Consider the following 18294-nt stretch of genomic DNA (forward strand, 5'->3'; position numbering starts at 1 on the left):
TCATACTTATTTATTCTTCAAGCCTTGTTAGAACCTCTATACTCAGCCAAAATGGAATTCCCATATTCTAAAACAATTGACATCATATTTAAGGAGCAAAAAAAAAAAATTCATAATTACTTCCTAACCAGAGAATTTACCATATGGAAATACCCCTCCTCACATTTCAACCCTGTATGTACATATATGAACACACAGAAACAATTTTGTGCATCAAAATTAAAATTCCATTGCTTACATTAGTGAATATCAGAAAGCTTAAGTTTTCAACAAAATTGAAATAGTTGAAGAAATTATAGTACACCAAACCTGATGGAATATGGGGCAACTGCTAAATTATTAATTTGAAGAATTTGTAACAATAAGCCTTTATTTTTGGTCACAGTAAAGAAAGAAAACACAACAATATGTCTACACTCTGCTTATAACTGTAAAAACTGATATTCGGCATGTGGACAAAGACATAGAAGGAATAGAGAAAAGTTAAAGGGTTTTTGTTTTGCTTTGTTCTATGAATCAGTTAACCGCATTTGTGGAATTAAAAGCAAAAATTAAAATCAGAACAACTTTTAGGATGTACTGTGTAAAATTGAGTAGAAAAACGGTAGGTTGCTCCATGTCCTAACTCAAATGGATGCTGTGGACATGGAGTAAGACCCAGGACCCTGTGGTGTTGCATATGAGCCCTGACTTTGCACCACATGGAGAAAGTTCAGAAGAATGAGTCAGAGCTATCCCAACTCCCTGTGGGTCAGGGTCTATCCTTATGTCATCTCAAAAACAATGTACACACATGTTTTACATTCCATGTATCTACCAGGGCATCAGAGCCCCAGACATCATATCTTTAAATCATTGGATCCCTAAGAGGAACTAAAATTGCACAAGAAGAAAATATCACACAGTGAGAAAAATAACCATTTTTGTAAGTCTTTATTTTTTAGTTGCTCCTCCCATAGTAATGCACTGAAAGGCATAACAGTTTATATTGTACAAAGCATTTGAAGAAAGTACCTCAACTTGCCGATTATTTCAAAATGAGATTACAAACAAACAAACAAAAGAGGAAAAAAAAAAGAACAAATCTGGTTCTTCAATAAAGGGCAAAATAACTGAATACAGTCTGTTATTTACCTCTCTTTTAACATAAGGTCTGGAACACTTCATTTTACAAATAGGATTAACATGAACATAACATCGCACAAGCTTGCAGACGACCAGCATAAAATATGGGGTACAGTTTTTAATCAGAAGAATCATGCTTTCAATGAAAGAAATTATAATCGTTTATACAATTGAATCGATTTCAGTATTACAAAAACTAAGTTGCATCTATTCGTATTTAGCTCATTAAGAAGGAAAACAAAACAACAACAAAAAAGGAATGTTAAGAAAAGCCAAACACCATGTGGCACTCCCATACACAGGTCGAGTCACCTTGGTCCTTGCAATTCAGAAAGGGGTGTGCCTCAGACGTCGGAAAGTAGTGGCTGACTGGAACAGTGCTATTGTAATCAACAAACAATAGTTTGCCAACAAATAAATACATGATACACGCAACGCACAAAAAAAAATTAAACATTAAAAAACAGTGACATGATTGTCTAAAATTAAGATGTTATTACAAGGATTTGGCAAACATTTTATTAGTGTAGTGGTACAGCGGTACTGGTGATGAACAGGTTACTTCACTGACTTAACCTCTTTGAGCGCTGGAACATCCATAGTTTACAATATACACATACCCTTTTTCCCTAGGTTTAAACAATGTACTTAAGAAGGCAAAAGTTAATGGGGAACAAGTACTCCCTGTTATCAGTTTCTATAATAATCAATCGAGTGTGCATTTCATCCAACTACTTCCATCTTCAAAGGGTTAAATTACATAAAACTTTAACAAAGAGAAAAAAAAATTAAATCTCTAATTAAAAGCAACTGTTCCCAATCATGTGTCAGGTGATCCTGGACAAAACAAGAATTCAGTTTCCATGGAGTGTTCGTTCGTGTCAATGCCGCCCTCCCCACAGCCCTTGCGCCCCCCACAGCCCAGGGCAGGGCCAACCCAGGGGCGCCTCCTGCCCGGCAAGTTGCTCATTCTCACCGAATCGCACGTGAAGTCGCATTGACCTTCCAGAAGTCAGCAGCTGCCTTTGCTGTGCAAAACAAAATATCGAGAATAAATAGTTTCTTTTTTTCTTTCTTTCTTTTCCTTTCTTTTTTTTTCTTTTTTCTTTTCTTTCTTTCTTTCTTTTTTTTTTTTTTTTAAGCATTCAGTTTAAGGTCACCAGACTTTCCATGGGTGACCCTTCAGGTTTCTAAGGCATTCTGCTCAGCAGTCTTTTAAATAGTCCTAGATGAAAGAGCCATGCTACTACTGGACTTGGTCCCACTCTGGTCGACCTTGGTAATGTCATACGTGGCTTATGGACTGGATGGCACTGGATTCCGCTGCAGCCCTTGCCATACTGTGCCACACGTTGGAAGAACTGTGGGACGTAGAATGGAGGGACTCCTTGTCGGACAGTGACAACATCATAGCATATGCCTGGGGTAAAAAGGAGAGACTCAGTAAGTGGCGCTGGAAAACATCACTTTTCATTTGAAGGCTACTGTGCTGTTGGTGAATGTTAGGGAGGAGAAGGGACTCGGAGTAGGAGCGTCGCTCAGGGATGTGTTTGGAAAAGCGTGGGGAACTTTTTGGTCATTGTAATGATGTGATGCTACTGCTGACCTTCAGTGTCTAGGGCCTACAAAGGTACATGTTCTACAGGGGGGAAAAATGAACTGTCCTACCAAAAATGTCAACAGGGCCTCCACTGAGAAACACGAGTCATCCCCCTGCCCAAGCATGAATACACTCTTCCATCCACTGTTCACGCACTTGTTCAACTCGCCAAAAACATTATCGCGTGCTTACGACTGAAACTGGAAATATGGAGAGGATATAGACCTGCCTTGATGGCACTGGGTGGCACTGGAGTCTAGTAGAGGCCACAGTCCCACTGATTCGTGCACTTCATATCAGAGCACCGAAGGTGACACCCCTTGCCCAGTCACTCAACTCGATAGTGGAGGGGGCTGAGGTACAACTACTGATTTGGTGCCCAGCTTGTAATCCAATGTCCTTTCTCTGGTTTCCCTCCACATTCGAAATATTCAAGGCTGACACCCAAAGACCCTGAAAGCTAAGGTAGAGCAAGCCAGCCCTACCAAAAAATAAAACAAAACACAAGACCCAACAATGTTCTAACCAACTTGTACTCCAGTGTCTGCCAAACAGAAGGGGCATGGCGATGCTCTGTGAAGAAGTGCTCTTTCTTCCCTATTATCATGTCAATTCAAAATAACTGTTCAGAGAATCCCTCCTTTGCTGCCAAGTAAAATATTCAAATAAAATGTTTGGTCTTGACTTGTGAGTGAACTTTTCACTGTTGATTTGCTATTGTTGGTCTCATCCATTGCTAAACTTGCTTGTCAAAATGCTGCTGAAGTGGAATCATTAAAGTCCTGCCAAAGACATTCCACTGTCTGTAAACAAAGACAAAATGCCTCTGTTGTTAAGCAGAATTTCATCTCTGAGAGTCATGCTGAGACATGTGGCCAATCTGTGGTTTCTTCCGTAATCATGGCATTCAGTTAGAAAATCTGCCCTTGTGGGCTGATTCTGATTTGCTGGGTCATTGCTCTAAATGTACACATTTGACTTTTATGTATGCAATTTGCCTTCTGGACCTCTACGAAATCCCAACAGACATATAACAAATATTTCTTAAGCATCTACTCTACGCCAGGCCCTGTGCTAGGTCCTAGGGAATCAATGATAGACAACACACAGTCCTTGTTCTCTGAGGAGTTTCAAATAGGAGTGAGGTGAGCATTGAACTTTATTTTTATTATGTACCCACTTGCAGAGATCACGATAAAGAATGTTCTGAAAGTGTTTTAACAGAATCCATTCCAGTATTTAGAAAAACGAAAAAGAATATACAGAAAATTTTGGATTCCTGCCTTCAAACCTGTGACCTTCAACTAGTGACCTTGGGCAAGTTGCTTAGCCTTTCAAGGGCACTTTCCTTGTATCAAATGGTGATCATAACAACGAAAACATGCCTCCAAGGGCTATGAGGGATTACAGGCACTAACATAGGTTGCCAGACATAAATAGTACCTATTAGCATGAAATTAATTTTTAGGATAGGGTTTTCAAAGAGGATTCTATGCAGAATGCAGCCGCTGTTGTATCGTTCAACTATCTTGGATTCAATATAAAAATCACAGAGGAAATATGTGAGTGTTTTGAGTGAATCATCTGTCCCTATGCAGATTCTAGAAAATGGTATGATTCTAGAAATGGAAATACAGAATGTTTGCTTTTTGGTAATCAAAATAAACATTTGCATCCACCAAGATCAGTGCCCTGCACATGGGACTGGCAGTTAAGAACAACTGAATGAATGAATGAAAAGTCTCATGAAATAAAGTCAGTTTGCCAAAAGGCTTGACCATTTGTTAAACTGATATATATAACGTGATCAAGTAACATGAAAAATATGAGTTAGTGCAAAACGCTAGTATTTCTGCTGATGGGACTTGCTGTCACAAGGCCGGTACTGAAATATATCACGTCTATTATCTCTAGGTTCTCTGACCCTTCTGCTTTCAATCACTGCTGACAGTTTCAGGAATTTTTAGGTAGTGTGTCTTATAAGCATTTTGGTGGAATAATTAAAAAAAAATTTTTTTAAAAAAAAACAAAAAAAGCCTGGATCCCCAAGGATCTCTCGGATCAATTAGGAAGAAAGAATGGGATACCAAAGGTTCAAAAAAAAAAAATGCTAGCTACCTCTAATGGTTATGTCCAGGTAAAAACGAGATGTCTATGATGGTGAGTTTACTTTTAATGTTAGAAACTGAACAATTAATTTTTAACCCCATTGATTCATACTGTAGGAAGGGATCTTAGATATGTCCTCCAGTCACCCCATTCTACAATACCCACAGCCATGAAATGATGTTCTCAAGTTCACATAGCTGGCAACTCCAGTGCTGAGGCTGGCTGCTTCTACTTCAACTCACAAAGAACATTCATTTTACCTATTACCATAGAGGGTATCATAAGAGTTTTACTGAATTGACTGATATTTAAAAATCTGTATTATCCCACTGGCACAATGCTTTTCCCACCTTAGTTGAGAGACGACCACATTTGCTGCTAAGAGCAGCCCAAAACATCTCAGCCAAATAGGAAATCATTTCCAAATGTACAAGCCAATGGAGTCACATGGTTTGATATGTCAGGCCACCTCCAAAATGGGCTCAAGATCAAACAATTGGGCCAAAGTGACCAAAAAATATGGTAATAACAGAAAGTTTCCATTCTTCCTCTTTTTATTTATTTATTTTTTTGTAATTGGCCTGAATGAAACGAACAATCTGGTTGAGTGTGGACATCGGCGGAAAATACCGACTTCCTTTATTTTACAATAAAAGAACTGAGGCTCTCTTAATTGGCATTTAGGGATCTTAAATGGATTTATTTTCATTTCCACAGAATGCCGTAGAGCCCAAGGAACTTGAGTACCATTCATTCATTCATTCATTCATTCATTCATTCAATTCAAACTTAATATGTTTCATTTCCAGATCTGTTGGTAAGTTGCTGTAGACTTTTGGCAACTCGTTTCATCTCTGATCCTCAGTTTGCTCCTGAACGTTAGAATCAGATGACTTGTTAATCAACTAGGTACAGTGAGGGACCAAAAGAAACCAAAACAAAACAAAAAACAGAGGGCAGGATTCACTTTCCAGCAGTCTGAAAACATTGACAGATAATTTGTCAATATTTGGTTGACAAAAATTACAGATGCAAAGCAATTAGAAAATCATTCTGAAGTAATATAGAAATAGGTGCAAACAGTGTGGACTATCTCTGCAGAAGTAAGAGAATTACAAAATAAAGGAAAGGTTACTGGAGGAGGAGGTTTGTCATGGAAGCTTCTGTGCAGAGTGCATCCATGCTCATTACTGTATTGGTTAACCACGTGGGATTCGGTCAAGGTATGAACGTTTTGGGTAAAGCATCTGAACCTGTTCGGATTCTAGAATATTGACAAGGTAGACTCTCTCTGCCTGTTGGCGTCGGAGGCACACTGTCACCGTGATGCTGTGCTGCAGGAAAATATGTACCTGTGATTTGGACTTTCTGTGTAACGGCTGTTTAAGTTCCTCCGGCACATGGGAAGCACTAAAAGAAGACAGCTCAGCTTCAGTATATTGATTATCTTCCAGTTTCCTCATTTTGAGGCTATCTGTGAAGTGCCTTATATGATCTAGAGCAGAAAGTCCAGTTTTATATTCTTCCTCTTTATACCTAAAATGAACCAATGGGAAAGCACAGAGGGTTTTTTTTTTCCTTCTTCAGTTTGTTATCCAACCAAATCACTTTTCATCGGAATCGATACAGCTGTCAAACTTCATATTATAGTTGCAGTTATAAAGAAGCATGCATCAGTTATTGGGTTCTTTAAAGTGTCCACAAATATTAGATCTTAAAAACATACTTGTTTTAAGATTTTTCATAACGAAAGCAAGTGTATATAAGAGGCAGAGTTAAAGTCAATGATGTGGAGTCAGCAATGCTGTGGAGACGCAATTTGTAGGTTTGTAATTTCCATTTAAAATAAAGCCAGTTACGATAATAATATTCAGTGAGCATCCACTATCCATATGAAAATATTCCTATGAACGTAACTATTTGGTTAGTTTTTTTCCATTTAAAAACCTACCTATAGAGATTACATATATACCAAATTTAATGAAATTTATCTCAATAATATTTGGCTGATAACGCACCAGATTTTTGAATGAAATAGATAATGTCGAAATCTCTATTTTCCTTTGGGTTTTACAGGTAGAGTCTAAATAAATGTCTGGGTACTCAACTGATTTTCATTTAAACTTCCCATCTCAGGTCAATCAGGGTCCCACAAACACCGACACATTTGTATTCTTGTGGATTATGTTGATGGCTACCTTGTTTTCACCTATTCAGGATTCATCCACTAAATATGCCCTGCTAATTCAAATTTACTGTTTATGGCTAATTACTCATCAACTCCTGCATCCTGAAATACTGCCTTAATGGAATTACACCCATATATGTATCTACTCCTGCTTGTGTACTGATGTCATCCCAGGCGCTCACCTCACTGGGGACGTTTTGCGACTCATCTCCAGGGCACTGGCTTCCTCATAGTCATCCTCAGGGTTTCCTTCATGTAAATTGCTCGTCACTGGTTCTTTTCCTGTTTTTCCAGTAATATCGTTGTCATCATCATCCTCATCTAACAACACTTCATCTTCTACTTCTTCATCATCCAGCAAATCTGAGTTCTGACCGGTCACCAAAGTCTTCTCATCCTTAAAATGACTGCCATTCATTCTTTCAAAAGCATAAGGAAAGAAACAGGCCCAATGATTGGTTTCATTTTTAAACATGCAGTTTGTTCTCTTATCATGTCTTCCCAACAACAGTTTAGAGTTTCAGCACTCTTATAGCACATTTTTATTGTTTATGCCTTATGGCAGCCTTGGGAAAATAATGTAACTTCACAAATGAGAAAATAAAGAAAAAAAATAATTGGGTGATTACTCAGAGGATAAATGGAGCTTCTGGCACAACCGGAAAAACAGTCTCAGGCTCCTATTTCTTATCAGACCTTTGCCTGATAAATGATATCATTATATATAATATAAAAGGCATACATATGTTACATATGTTTTCTCTACGTAATGTTACCTAATTATCATAGAAGTGCCCACCATTTAAAAAAATAGGTTTTTGGAAAATTCATATCCCTGAACAACATTGACAAAAACCTCAACACACATGCCTAAAGTGAATCTAAGGTTCAACGAAAATGTTAAAATAGCTCCCAGGGACCTACCGGTATTTGATATTTCTAGGTGACATTTGTGGTATATGCCACTTAGACATCCTGTTCAAACTTGGAAGTGATTGAGAGCTCACTTATTTGTACTGTCTTCAAATTATCCTTGAGGGTCTGAATATAAAAAAAAGTTCTCTGTTTCCCAGAAGAACATTGAGGTGGGTAGTTATCTAAAAATGCAATTGGGCAAGTATCTTTCGAAGCTTACTTAGCATGCATGTCTGATGTGATACAGAAGAATATTTATTATATTTTAAATATTTTAAAAGTCACTTGTAATACTCTAGTTGGTGGTTCCAAAGATAGTATTATGTGTTTCAAAAGTTTAATTATATATAAAAAAAGAGTTTAATTACACAGAAGTCCCAATTTAACACATTTGAGAGCACTGAGAAAAGTAGGACAATTTTCTCAGGTTTTAAAATAAACATAAAGAATGTATAAATTGAGGGGAGTCTGGGTGGCTCAGTCGGGCAAGCATCCGACTCTTGGTTTTGGCTCAGGTCACGATCTCAGGGTTGTGAGATCAAGCCCCACGTAGGGTTCCACACTCAGCACGGAGTCTGATTGCCCCCTTCCCTCCCCATGCTTGTGCCCTCTCTAAAATAAATAAATAAATTTTTTTTAAAAAAAAGGAATGTAAAAATTGAATTTAAGTTTCATTGTAATATTTAAAAGTCAAAATTAACTTAGTTCCAACTTGATTACAAATGCATTGGACTAGAGTATCTCCTCCTAACCCACTCTTTTTAAGGATATATGACCTGGGAAGTTAAGGCACTTCCCTAAGTTCAGAAAGCTTGTTGAAATTTAAGTTCTTGCTACAGAAATGTATGCCATTCACATTCAATGGAATTATTTCTCAGATTATGCGAGATCAGCATAATGGAGTATCAGCAATGTACCCCATCCCTTTCCCCATGTAAAAAAATAATGAGTCTGTATGTTGGTAAATTGAACACCAATAAAAAATAAATTTAAAAAAATGAGTATAATTTAATATTCAGATTTCCCAAGGTAAATAAATAAACAAAACAATGTTGGGTGTGACAGATGCACATAGCAAAATCTTAAAAACAGTCGTATTAAAAAAAGTCATATTATCATTATTAATCTTTTTATACAGCCAGTCTCTTAACCACTTTTATCAAAAAATGATGAAAACATGTTTTGCACAGACATAAATTATTAGTTTCCAGATACACTGCCAACTTGCTAGCTTGAATGGATTGAAACTGTTATTTTTTAAAAATGAAAGAAAAAGTAGAAGAACAAAAGAATGCATGGATGAAAACCAAAAGTAACAAAGCCAACATGATTAAGAAAACCTATTTGTTAATTATGCTTTCAAATGTGGCAATTTATGGAGGATAAATTATTCATCAAAAGTAGCCCCGATAGGAGTTGAGGGGGGAGTTAAATGACTCAATCTTCTTACTTCTGTGCTGTTTGGACATGTTGAAGCCAGATGTCGCAGCTACATGCAGGCTCACAAATCTCCAAGTAAGTACTAGAAAATCTGAGAAGGCATCTCAGAACCCAAATGGTGGTTTTTGCTCAACATTTCTTATTTGTATCGTGTAAATATCATTATCAAAATGTAAGATCGTGACTCGCTTCCTTGTTCCTACTACTTTGTACTTCTGATCATCTGCTCATCTTTCATCCTCCGTTCTCTCTTTTACACACACACATATGCACACACACACACACAAATGGGCAAGCAGAGAGGAAGACATATCCAACTGCACAAAGTCATAGCTCTTAGCGGACTTCCTAGAACCCAGGAAGGGTCATGTAATAAATAGGAGATCTTCTCTCCTTTTCCCCCTAAATACACTTTTATATACATTGAAGAACAGACGTGGCCATATAATTTTATTATCTGGGGATATTATGCTTATTTGAAGCTTGGCTTACTTTAAAAACTACCTAAAACAATTACTTGACTTCTAAGAGCATGAAAAAATAGAGGACATTAACAATAGTACCCGTGTGATGAAACGTAATGGAGCCTTCACTAACTTCACGTGATATTACAATCGGCTACGCAACATCCTAATTGAGTAGGGTAGTTATGTTCAAAAAAATTCAGTTCTCAACATCAGATACTTAATTGGAAACAAGAAAAATGAGATCTGGTATTTTTGGTAAAATAATGTTTCATTTAACATCGCATAAGATGTAAATACCAGATAAGTGTTAACTATTATTAGCAGCAGCATTAAAAGTTTTTCTTTATGAATTAAGCCCCATATATGCTTGATGTTGATGTTGACAAGAGGTGGCCAGGGCACCGGGTCACTAAAAACAAGGAGGATCACACCCATTGAAACAAAAATGCCAGAATTAAATGAATATCCACTTGAGAGTATATAGGTAGCGACAGAATTGAATCAAGAAGTCTCAACTGTTTTTAGGTAAAAAAAAGATACTTAAATGACATTCAATAGGCATTTTATATATAGGTATGTATATATACATACACAAGTGTGTAGACATAGATGTAGATATGGATATAGATCCCCCCACAGGTACTTGGAGTCACAGGCTACCTGTCATAAACACGTGATGTGTGACAGTAACCACTACTGAATCAACTGAATCCCTGTGCTGGCTTTCCCTCTGCTTGGCAAGTTTTGATACAATATTCTAATTAGTTATCAAGAGAAGCAGAACAGAACAGTGGTAAGAGTCTGGGTTTTGGAACCAGACGGCCCAGGTCAAATCCCATTTATTAATTACTGGCATGACCTCTGGCAAGATATTTAACCTTCGATATCTCCATTCCTTCCCTGATAAAATCACATAGTAATAGTCACCACCTTGTGGGGCTGTTATGATCATTAAATTAACTCATACGTGTAAAGTGCTTAGGATAGCATTTAGGATTTAGTCTGCACTAAAGAAATGCCAGCCATCGGTGGCAGGGGTCACCTTAGTGTCACAAAAGTGAGCACAGCAAATCTATCTGGAACATACTGATTTCAGAAATCAGAGAGTTTAAAAAAAAAAAAAAAAAAAAAGGAAAAACTCAGCTTTACCTCTCCTCTGTGTTCCTGGGAGACTGGCTGCTGTGGTTGCTATTCCCAATGAAATTACGGATTTCTGTGAAGTAAGCATCTTCCTTGTCATCGAGAATCGCGCCTGTACTTTCCAGTTCGGAGTGAGGCGATGATGTTGCTGTACCTGAGGGGAGAGAGCCCTTGGTGAAAAAGACTACTCGTGGTGTTCAACTTACTCTGAACCTTGTTTCTTCCTCATTGGATCGGCGTTGTTTCCTAAAACAGGCTCTTCTGAATGTTATTAATGGTAACTTTAGGAGGCCAAAGTCTTCCCAGATTACCACATACATCCTCATGAAAGTCTCCTGGGGAATATTTCATACCATTGACATCATGAGGTACGGTCTCCCAAAGATGTTTCCCCCACAGGTTCCTCCCATTCCCACTGTGACATGAGAATATTTTCATTCATATAACGAGGAAGCAAGGTGAGGCCAATTATAAAGAAGCCTTAAATAGATGCTGCCAGAAGAAACCATATACTCAGTCCTGGCTGCAGTCTGCATGTATTTATTGCTTCTGTGCTAAAGCACGTTCCCAAATAAAGACTGTGAACACACGCCAACAATTCCGTATTCTGGTTTGATGGGTGAGGCGTTGAGTAGACTCAACACACCAGCCCAGAGTCTGAGCTGGGCCAGCATTAAGAGGACAATATGGGATCTGTCGATTATAGGATGATCTTCAGCTTCCTTACCTGTAAAATTAGAATCAAAATACCTCATCACAGGATGATTGTTAAGGTTTTTATAAATTTAAACAACTATCAACCCCTTAAATGTGGTCAAATTTACACCATTTGATTTGAGCCGTTTATCTTTCCCACAAGATATCTACAGTCTAACGGTTCATCCTAATGGTCTAGATGACGAAGATGAGAGGTGAGAACACTTCTCAGTTGAATAAAGTTATAATGAGTCAACAGATAAGTATTGAACTTGGACATGTTACATTTTTAACTCAATTATTTTCCAGAATACTTTTGATTAGGGGCACCTGGGTGGTTCAGTCGGTTAAGCAGCCAACTTGATTTCATCTCAGGTCATGATCTTGGGGTCCTGGGATCAAACCTCACAACTGGCTCCTTGCTCAGTGAGGAGACTGTTTGAGATTTTCTCTCCCTCTCCCTCTACCCCCACTCCCCTCCCACATGTGCACGCTCATGTTCTCTCTCTCTCTCTCTCTCTCTCTCTCTCTCTGGAATAAATAAATACATCTTAAAAAACAGAAAAAAAAAACAAAATACTTTTGATCAGAAAAATTAGGGGAACATGCTGTAAGGGTGCATGTGATTGGAAACTGTGGCCAATTTTGTACATTGAATTAAATTTCTGTCTCTAAAATCTGGTATCTTTAGACCACAATCATTTGAATTTTGGCTTAGAGGGAAATGAACAGTATATATAGTTCTATGTCATAGCCACTCAAGATCGTAAGCAATATGGCTCTGTATGGGGGAGGTAAGATTTATAATAAAATAACTTTCTTAGGTAAAAACAACTACTTTGTACAGCTTCAACTTTTTACTGTTTTTGAAATCTCTTTCCCTGAGTCCCATGCTTGCTCCCTCCCTTGCCTCCAAGTCATTTTCAAGATTCTGTAGAAGCAAATCATGGCTGCACAGGGTGGCTCCAAACACATACATCAATTGGTAAATATTAATTAATGATTTATTATCTAACTCTTAGAAGCGAAGGCAAGAAAAACTACCATTTCTTCTGCTAACTATGTGCTGGCAAGTCTGAATGAGAACAAGGCTAGTTTTTTTTTTGTTTTTGTTTTTTTTTTTTTTTTGCCACTTTTAACTTAATTCTACATCAGAATCTGTGACCTGAACGACACACCACTATCATTCGCTATGGGTTGCTCTGATCATGTCAACAATCTTCTATCACTAATCTTTGAAAAGTTACCCTGGGGTTGTTCTCTGAACTGCAGGACTTCTGCAAAAGCAGCCATGGTTTCTAAGTTAATATTTGGAGCATGGTATTCTGGGGCTGCCACTTTGGAGAAATCCTGCCATGCCCGGAAGCCCCATTCTGTATAGGTGGAAAGATTGTTCTCTGCAATTTAGGAAATCCTGATTCATAAGTTTCCTATGAGATTGCGTTATGGTTCTCTTTGTTTGAGATTACCCATCGAGATGAATCCAGGAGAATATGAAAACAATCCAAATAAGGTCCTGAGTTGTATATTATTCAGCAGTCACATCACCCTATAATCTCAAGGGAAACATGTTGTAAATTTTAGGATCTGTCTCTGGTCTCAAAGTAGAAGGACAGAAGAAAGATCACAATTATCTCTTTTTTTAAAAGTATACTTGATATGCAGTATTATTCACAATTATCTTTTAAAGTAAGAAAATTAAGCCATCTTCTCGTAACACAATTGATTACCTACCAGACATGTTCCCATTCTCATGTTTCTTTAGGTGTCTGTCTAAGTTGGTTTGTTGACCAAAACACCTATCACATAAGTGACACTTAAAGGGCTTCTCCTTATTGTGGATGTTACGAACATGCCTCTGCAAGTTGGAAGAGATGCTAAACGATCTGTCACAGTATTTGCATCTGAAAAATAAACAGAGAAAATATTTGCAAGCAAATCAAAAGATATTTCTCAAGACTAGTCAGCCAGATATCCAAAATTATCACCCATAAAACATTTTAGAGAAAAGGCATAGGCAAGAACATTATTTTCACAGTCAAGATTTCAATTCCAATAGACTTTGATTGCTTTAAAGATTTTTCATGACTTTAGGAAAAGCCATAATAAAATACTGGCAATTTGGTTGCTTCCAAATTTATTAGCGCCATTTAGTTTTCATGTTTTAGATAAAGCTCACAAAATTAAGGACATTAATAAATAGTAGCATGTTTTATCTTCTGCTTAGGATAATACCAATAAGTCCTTTGTAAACAAACATGAAACAAATTCACATATTCTTCAAATAGAGTAAAAGATCATTTTTAATTTCAAAATTTCAGAGTCTGATTAAACAGTTTGTTAGAAAATCCACTTTCTGGGATCCCTGGGTGGCGCAGCAGTTTGGCGCCTGCCTTTGGCCCAGGGCGTGATCCTGGAGACCCGGGATCGAGTCCCATGTCGGGCTCCCGGTGCATGGAGCCTGCTTCTCCCTCTGCCTGTGTCTCTGGCTCTCTCTCTCTTTCTCTCTGTATGACTATCATAAATAAAAAATAAAAAATTTAAAAAAAAAAAAGAAAATCCACTTTCTCAATTGAAAATCCTACAGGAACTTCCATTATTTTCTCAAAAAGAGCAGTAAACTCCAGACTTTTTAAAACTGAGGCAAAGTGAGTAGTTTATGACAAACCAAAGACAGTGATTTTCATAATCTCTAGTGATTACAAGCCCCCAGAGCCTTTACTCTGATAACCTTTAAACTGTATTTTTTTTAAACGATTGATTTATTTAAGAGAGAGAGTGCACATGGGGAGGGGTAAAGGGAGAGGGAGAAAGAGAAGCAGACTCTCCACTGAGCACAGAAGCTGCAGGGCTCAATCCCTGGACCCTGAAATCACGACCCGAGCCGAAACCAAAAATCAGAAACTTAACTGACTTAGGCACTCAGGCACCCCCATCTTTAAACGGTTAAAAAAAAGAAAGTAAGGCTTTTTGCTCAGCAGGCAGTCTGCTTCTCCCTCTCCCTCTGCTCATGCTCTCTCTCCATGCCACCCCCCCCACACCATCTCGCACTCTCTCTCTCAAATAAATAAATAAAATGTAAAGAAAAAAAAGAAAGAAAAAGAAAGTAAGAGTGGCACCAAATTCTCCTTTTGGAATAAAATAAAGGTCTTCATTAATCTCTGCTTTTCCAATTCCCCCCCAGTTTTCCATTTCTGTTCTTCTTACAGAGTTCATGGCATTTCTGAACCAGGTCTGTTTTCCAGGAAAACACTTATTATTGGTTGGCTAATTGTTTCTGCCTTCCATGTGATTAAAAAAATATATATCATAAGTTATTTTGAAGTTCTCATTTAATCATAAATAAAAATGTAACTCCCTCCCCCATATCCCCTACTTCCCAGCTCTTATGGATAAAGAAGAAAAGTGGGGTAGTCCATGGGGTTATCCTCCTTTCGCATTCTAAAGACAAGACTGTGTTCGTTATTTGTTTGTGTGACTTTTTGGTATATGTGTTGCTTAAAAAAAAAAAAACAAAAAAACAAAAACAAAAACAAAAAAAACCCTTTCTCTAGACAACTTTTAAGTGAAAATTTCTAACTTAGCAGCCAATCTTTAACTTATTCTTCCATATGTGAAGGGTCCTTCTCCTCCCACTTCTGAATGTAGACTCAGTGGTTCAAGTGCTCTACATCAAAAATCACCCCATTCCACTCGAACTGTTTGGGTTTCTACGGCTGTCTCCACGTGATGCCAGAAGTCTAGTTGGTTCAGTGGGGAAAATAAATCTGTTAAACTAGTTACTTTGGCATAGTATCAATAAGCCTACTCAAGGGCTGATTTAATTTTTCCCCCTTAAAAAACTGCCCTCGCATGATGAGGTTCCTCAACTTTCCTCACTTATAATATTAATTGAAAAACGTGTGAAACCCCACATTCATAGTCGTTGTAATATTTTAGCCTCTGCTTTCGGAAAAAATGTATATTTGAGTCATGACCTTCTCTGTAATAACTGTTGACTCCCAAGGCCCACTACAATGAGGATAATGATACAATTAGCACAATCGTGTTGTATCAAGCAGAACCACCTAGAAAACACTGCTGGAGAAAACTTATACTGCCACCAAACATTTTTCACTCACAGCATTTTCTACATACAACATGAATTAGAAAGATTTTTGTCTTTGACATGTTTCTAACTTTCTGCTTGCATGTGAAGGGGCTTTTCCAAATCTAATAGGCATCATCTACTCTAATATAAATAAAATCGGCCAATAAGAACATTCTAGGCAATAAGCATCTATTATTTTGTATCTTTCCTCCCCTAATATCCTGGGCAAAAGCTTTGAGTGCTCTTAAATAAAGAAATCATTCCAATAAATGCTCCAATAAGTGCTCCAATAAATCAGTAGGTAGTTACGAGTCTAACTTTCAAAAATTCTTAAAATGAATACATAACATAATCATGAGCAATACCCTATCAAGAATTTGGATGTAAACACAGGGGTCATGGGAGTCTTTGAGATCATGGTGTGAGATAAAAACTGACATGGGAGCCCCAAGTCTGGGTTTTAATTCTGGATCTTTTAATACCAGGCTTTACAGAAGGCAATTAACATCTGTGCATCTGAATTTCTTCACTTGTAAAACAGAGGAGCTAGACAAATAATTGTTTAAGATCTCTGGCTATGCCAACATTCTGGCTTGAGTTTTTAAAAATACACATACCATTTATGGGGTAGAATAAAACCATGGATTCAAGCTCAGAGTAAAATGAGCATGATAGAGTTGCATATCAGATCCCTGGTTGTAATAAAATGTGAAGTGTTGAAATCTTTCTTCCACTTAAGCAAAATTCCTGGGATCTGAAATTTTCTCAGAAAGGCAAATCACCAACAGCTTCCATTTTTATATCTCTCTGAGACTTATGTCAAGTCCATTCTATTACATATAAGGTAGAAGTATCACTTATGATTAGTAATTTATAAAACATGTAGGAAAGCAAAGAATTTAAGAAAACACATTATTATTTTCTGAGCTTAAGTCCCTCTAGTTTTCTCTTAAAATTTCAATTCTCTTCAAATGAGCATTCATCGGTCTGCCCATTTTCTTAGTCTTATATGTAAAGAAAAGTCTTTGAAACCTAAGAAATCATTTATTTTAACAGGAAAAGTGAGCGTGCAGACAAAAATAATTTTACACATATGCAATGCATAAGAGTTTCAAAGCAGAGTGAAATTACGATATGGCTTAAGATAAATAGCATTTATTCTTTTAAAAAATATTTATGAGTACCTAACACTATGTACAAAGCAGTGCACATAAAACAATGTAGATTATATTTTAAAATTGAAGAGAATGTTGATAACTTTCATTCTTTAACAAACAATAACATATTAAAGTTAGACACACGTCTCATGTGTCACGTGGCCGATCTTGACATTTAACAGCATAAGTGAAGAGGTAGTTTAGAAATTGTTGGCAGGATTGTTCCTCTTCCTACAATATATTCTATTTCATCCCTTCTACTCCTAGCTCCACATCGTCTTCTTCCTCTCGGGGTTTAAGGTTTATTCCTTAAACCTCTTAATGGAACCTGGGGACAATGACTTAGCTATACTGGGGGAACAAAGTTATAGACGGCTTGTCAACTCCCAGCAGAGATTTAAGACTTGAGAAAGAGAGGTTGTGATGTTATGATATTGTCAATTAATATAGCACCAATTATTGAGAAGAGAGAGATGGCACTAAAATAATTTTTTCAGATACTTTTTAAAATGAAGGCGCCTGGGTGGCTCAGTCAGTCGAGCATCCGACTCTTGATTTCAGCTCAGATCATGATCTCAGGGTCATGGGATCGAGCCCTCCATCGGGCTCTGTGTCCTGGGCATGGAGCCTGCTTAAGATTTTCTCTCCCTCTTCCTCTGCCCCTTCCCACCTCTCTCTCTCTCTCTCTCTCTCTCTCTCTCTCTCTGTCCCTCTCAAATAATAGTAATAATAATATTAATTTTTAAAGTGGCTAACATTTCTTAAATGCTTATTCTAGCCTAGATCCTGCTAGCCGATTAAACAGTCAGAAGCCCTGATTTCAGAAATTAGGACTCTTCTAATTTTTATCTTAGCCACTAGTCAACTCTTTGACTCAAAATCGAAAGGACAGACATCTCAGACATGCACAAAAGTAGCCTCCTTTAAAATTGTGGCAATACATCCACTCTAACTACTATAATATTAACCAAGATATGTAATAAAAATCATTGTCAAACCTGTAAGGCTGCTCTCCTGTGTGGGTTCTCAAGTGCCGTGTTAGGTTCGCGGACCTTGGAAAAATCTTGCCACAGTATCTGTTATGAAAGATGTTTATAAGAGAAAGTCAGCACAATCGACTTTATTTCACTCAAGCCGCATAGAAGCCAGATGCTTTATTCCTGATTTAATTAATCTTGCATGGAACTCACATGTCTTTGGTATTTAACATTTGCAACAAAGCCATTCTACAGATATAAATAACTCCACGAATAAAGGCTGTGTTATGAGATTTGGTTGAATTTGCTCATGCATAAGCAAGCAGTTTATGAAAACAGACTTTAGTTTTGATGACCCCCGTGTGCCTCTTTTATTAACTCTGTATCTTT

The 18294-nt window shown here is 37.4% G+C and overlaps 1 protein-coding gene across 14 annotated transcripts in view; it reads right to left on the reverse strand.

Annotated features, from left to right (window-relative positions):
* Positions 1–916: 916 nt before the first annotated feature.
* The window catches only part of MECOM (MDS1 and EVI1 complex locus), a 552464-nt gene continuing 535086 nt past the window's right edge, over positions 917–18294 (reverse strand). For 13 of the 14 annotated variants that reach the window (XM_077880235.1, XM_077880234.1, XM_077880233.1 and 10 more), the window contains 6 exons: positions 17926–18003; positions 13415–13584; positions 10994–11138; positions 7205–7441; positions 6187–6370; positions 917–2545 (listed from right to left, as the gene is read on the reverse strand). In XM_077880235.1, coding sequence (XP_077736361.1) covers positions 2411–2545; positions 6187–6370; positions 7205–7441; positions 10994–11138; positions 13415–13584; positions 17926–18003 — 949 coding nt within the window. In that variant the 3' untranslated portion in view covers positions 917–2410. The remainder of the gene's footprint in view (positions 2546–6186; positions 6371–7204; positions 7442–10993; positions 11139–13414; positions 13585–17925; positions 18004–18294) is intronic. The other variant, XM_077880241.1, reaches the window with a different exon arrangement.

This window comes from Canis aureus, chromosome 31 (genome assembly GCF_053574225.1).
Source record: "Canis aureus isolate CA01 chromosome 31, VMU_Caureus_v.1.0, whole genome shotgun sequence".
Taxonomy (NCBI): domain Eukaryota; kingdom Metazoa; phylum Chordata; class Mammalia; order Carnivora; family Canidae; genus Canis; species Canis aureus.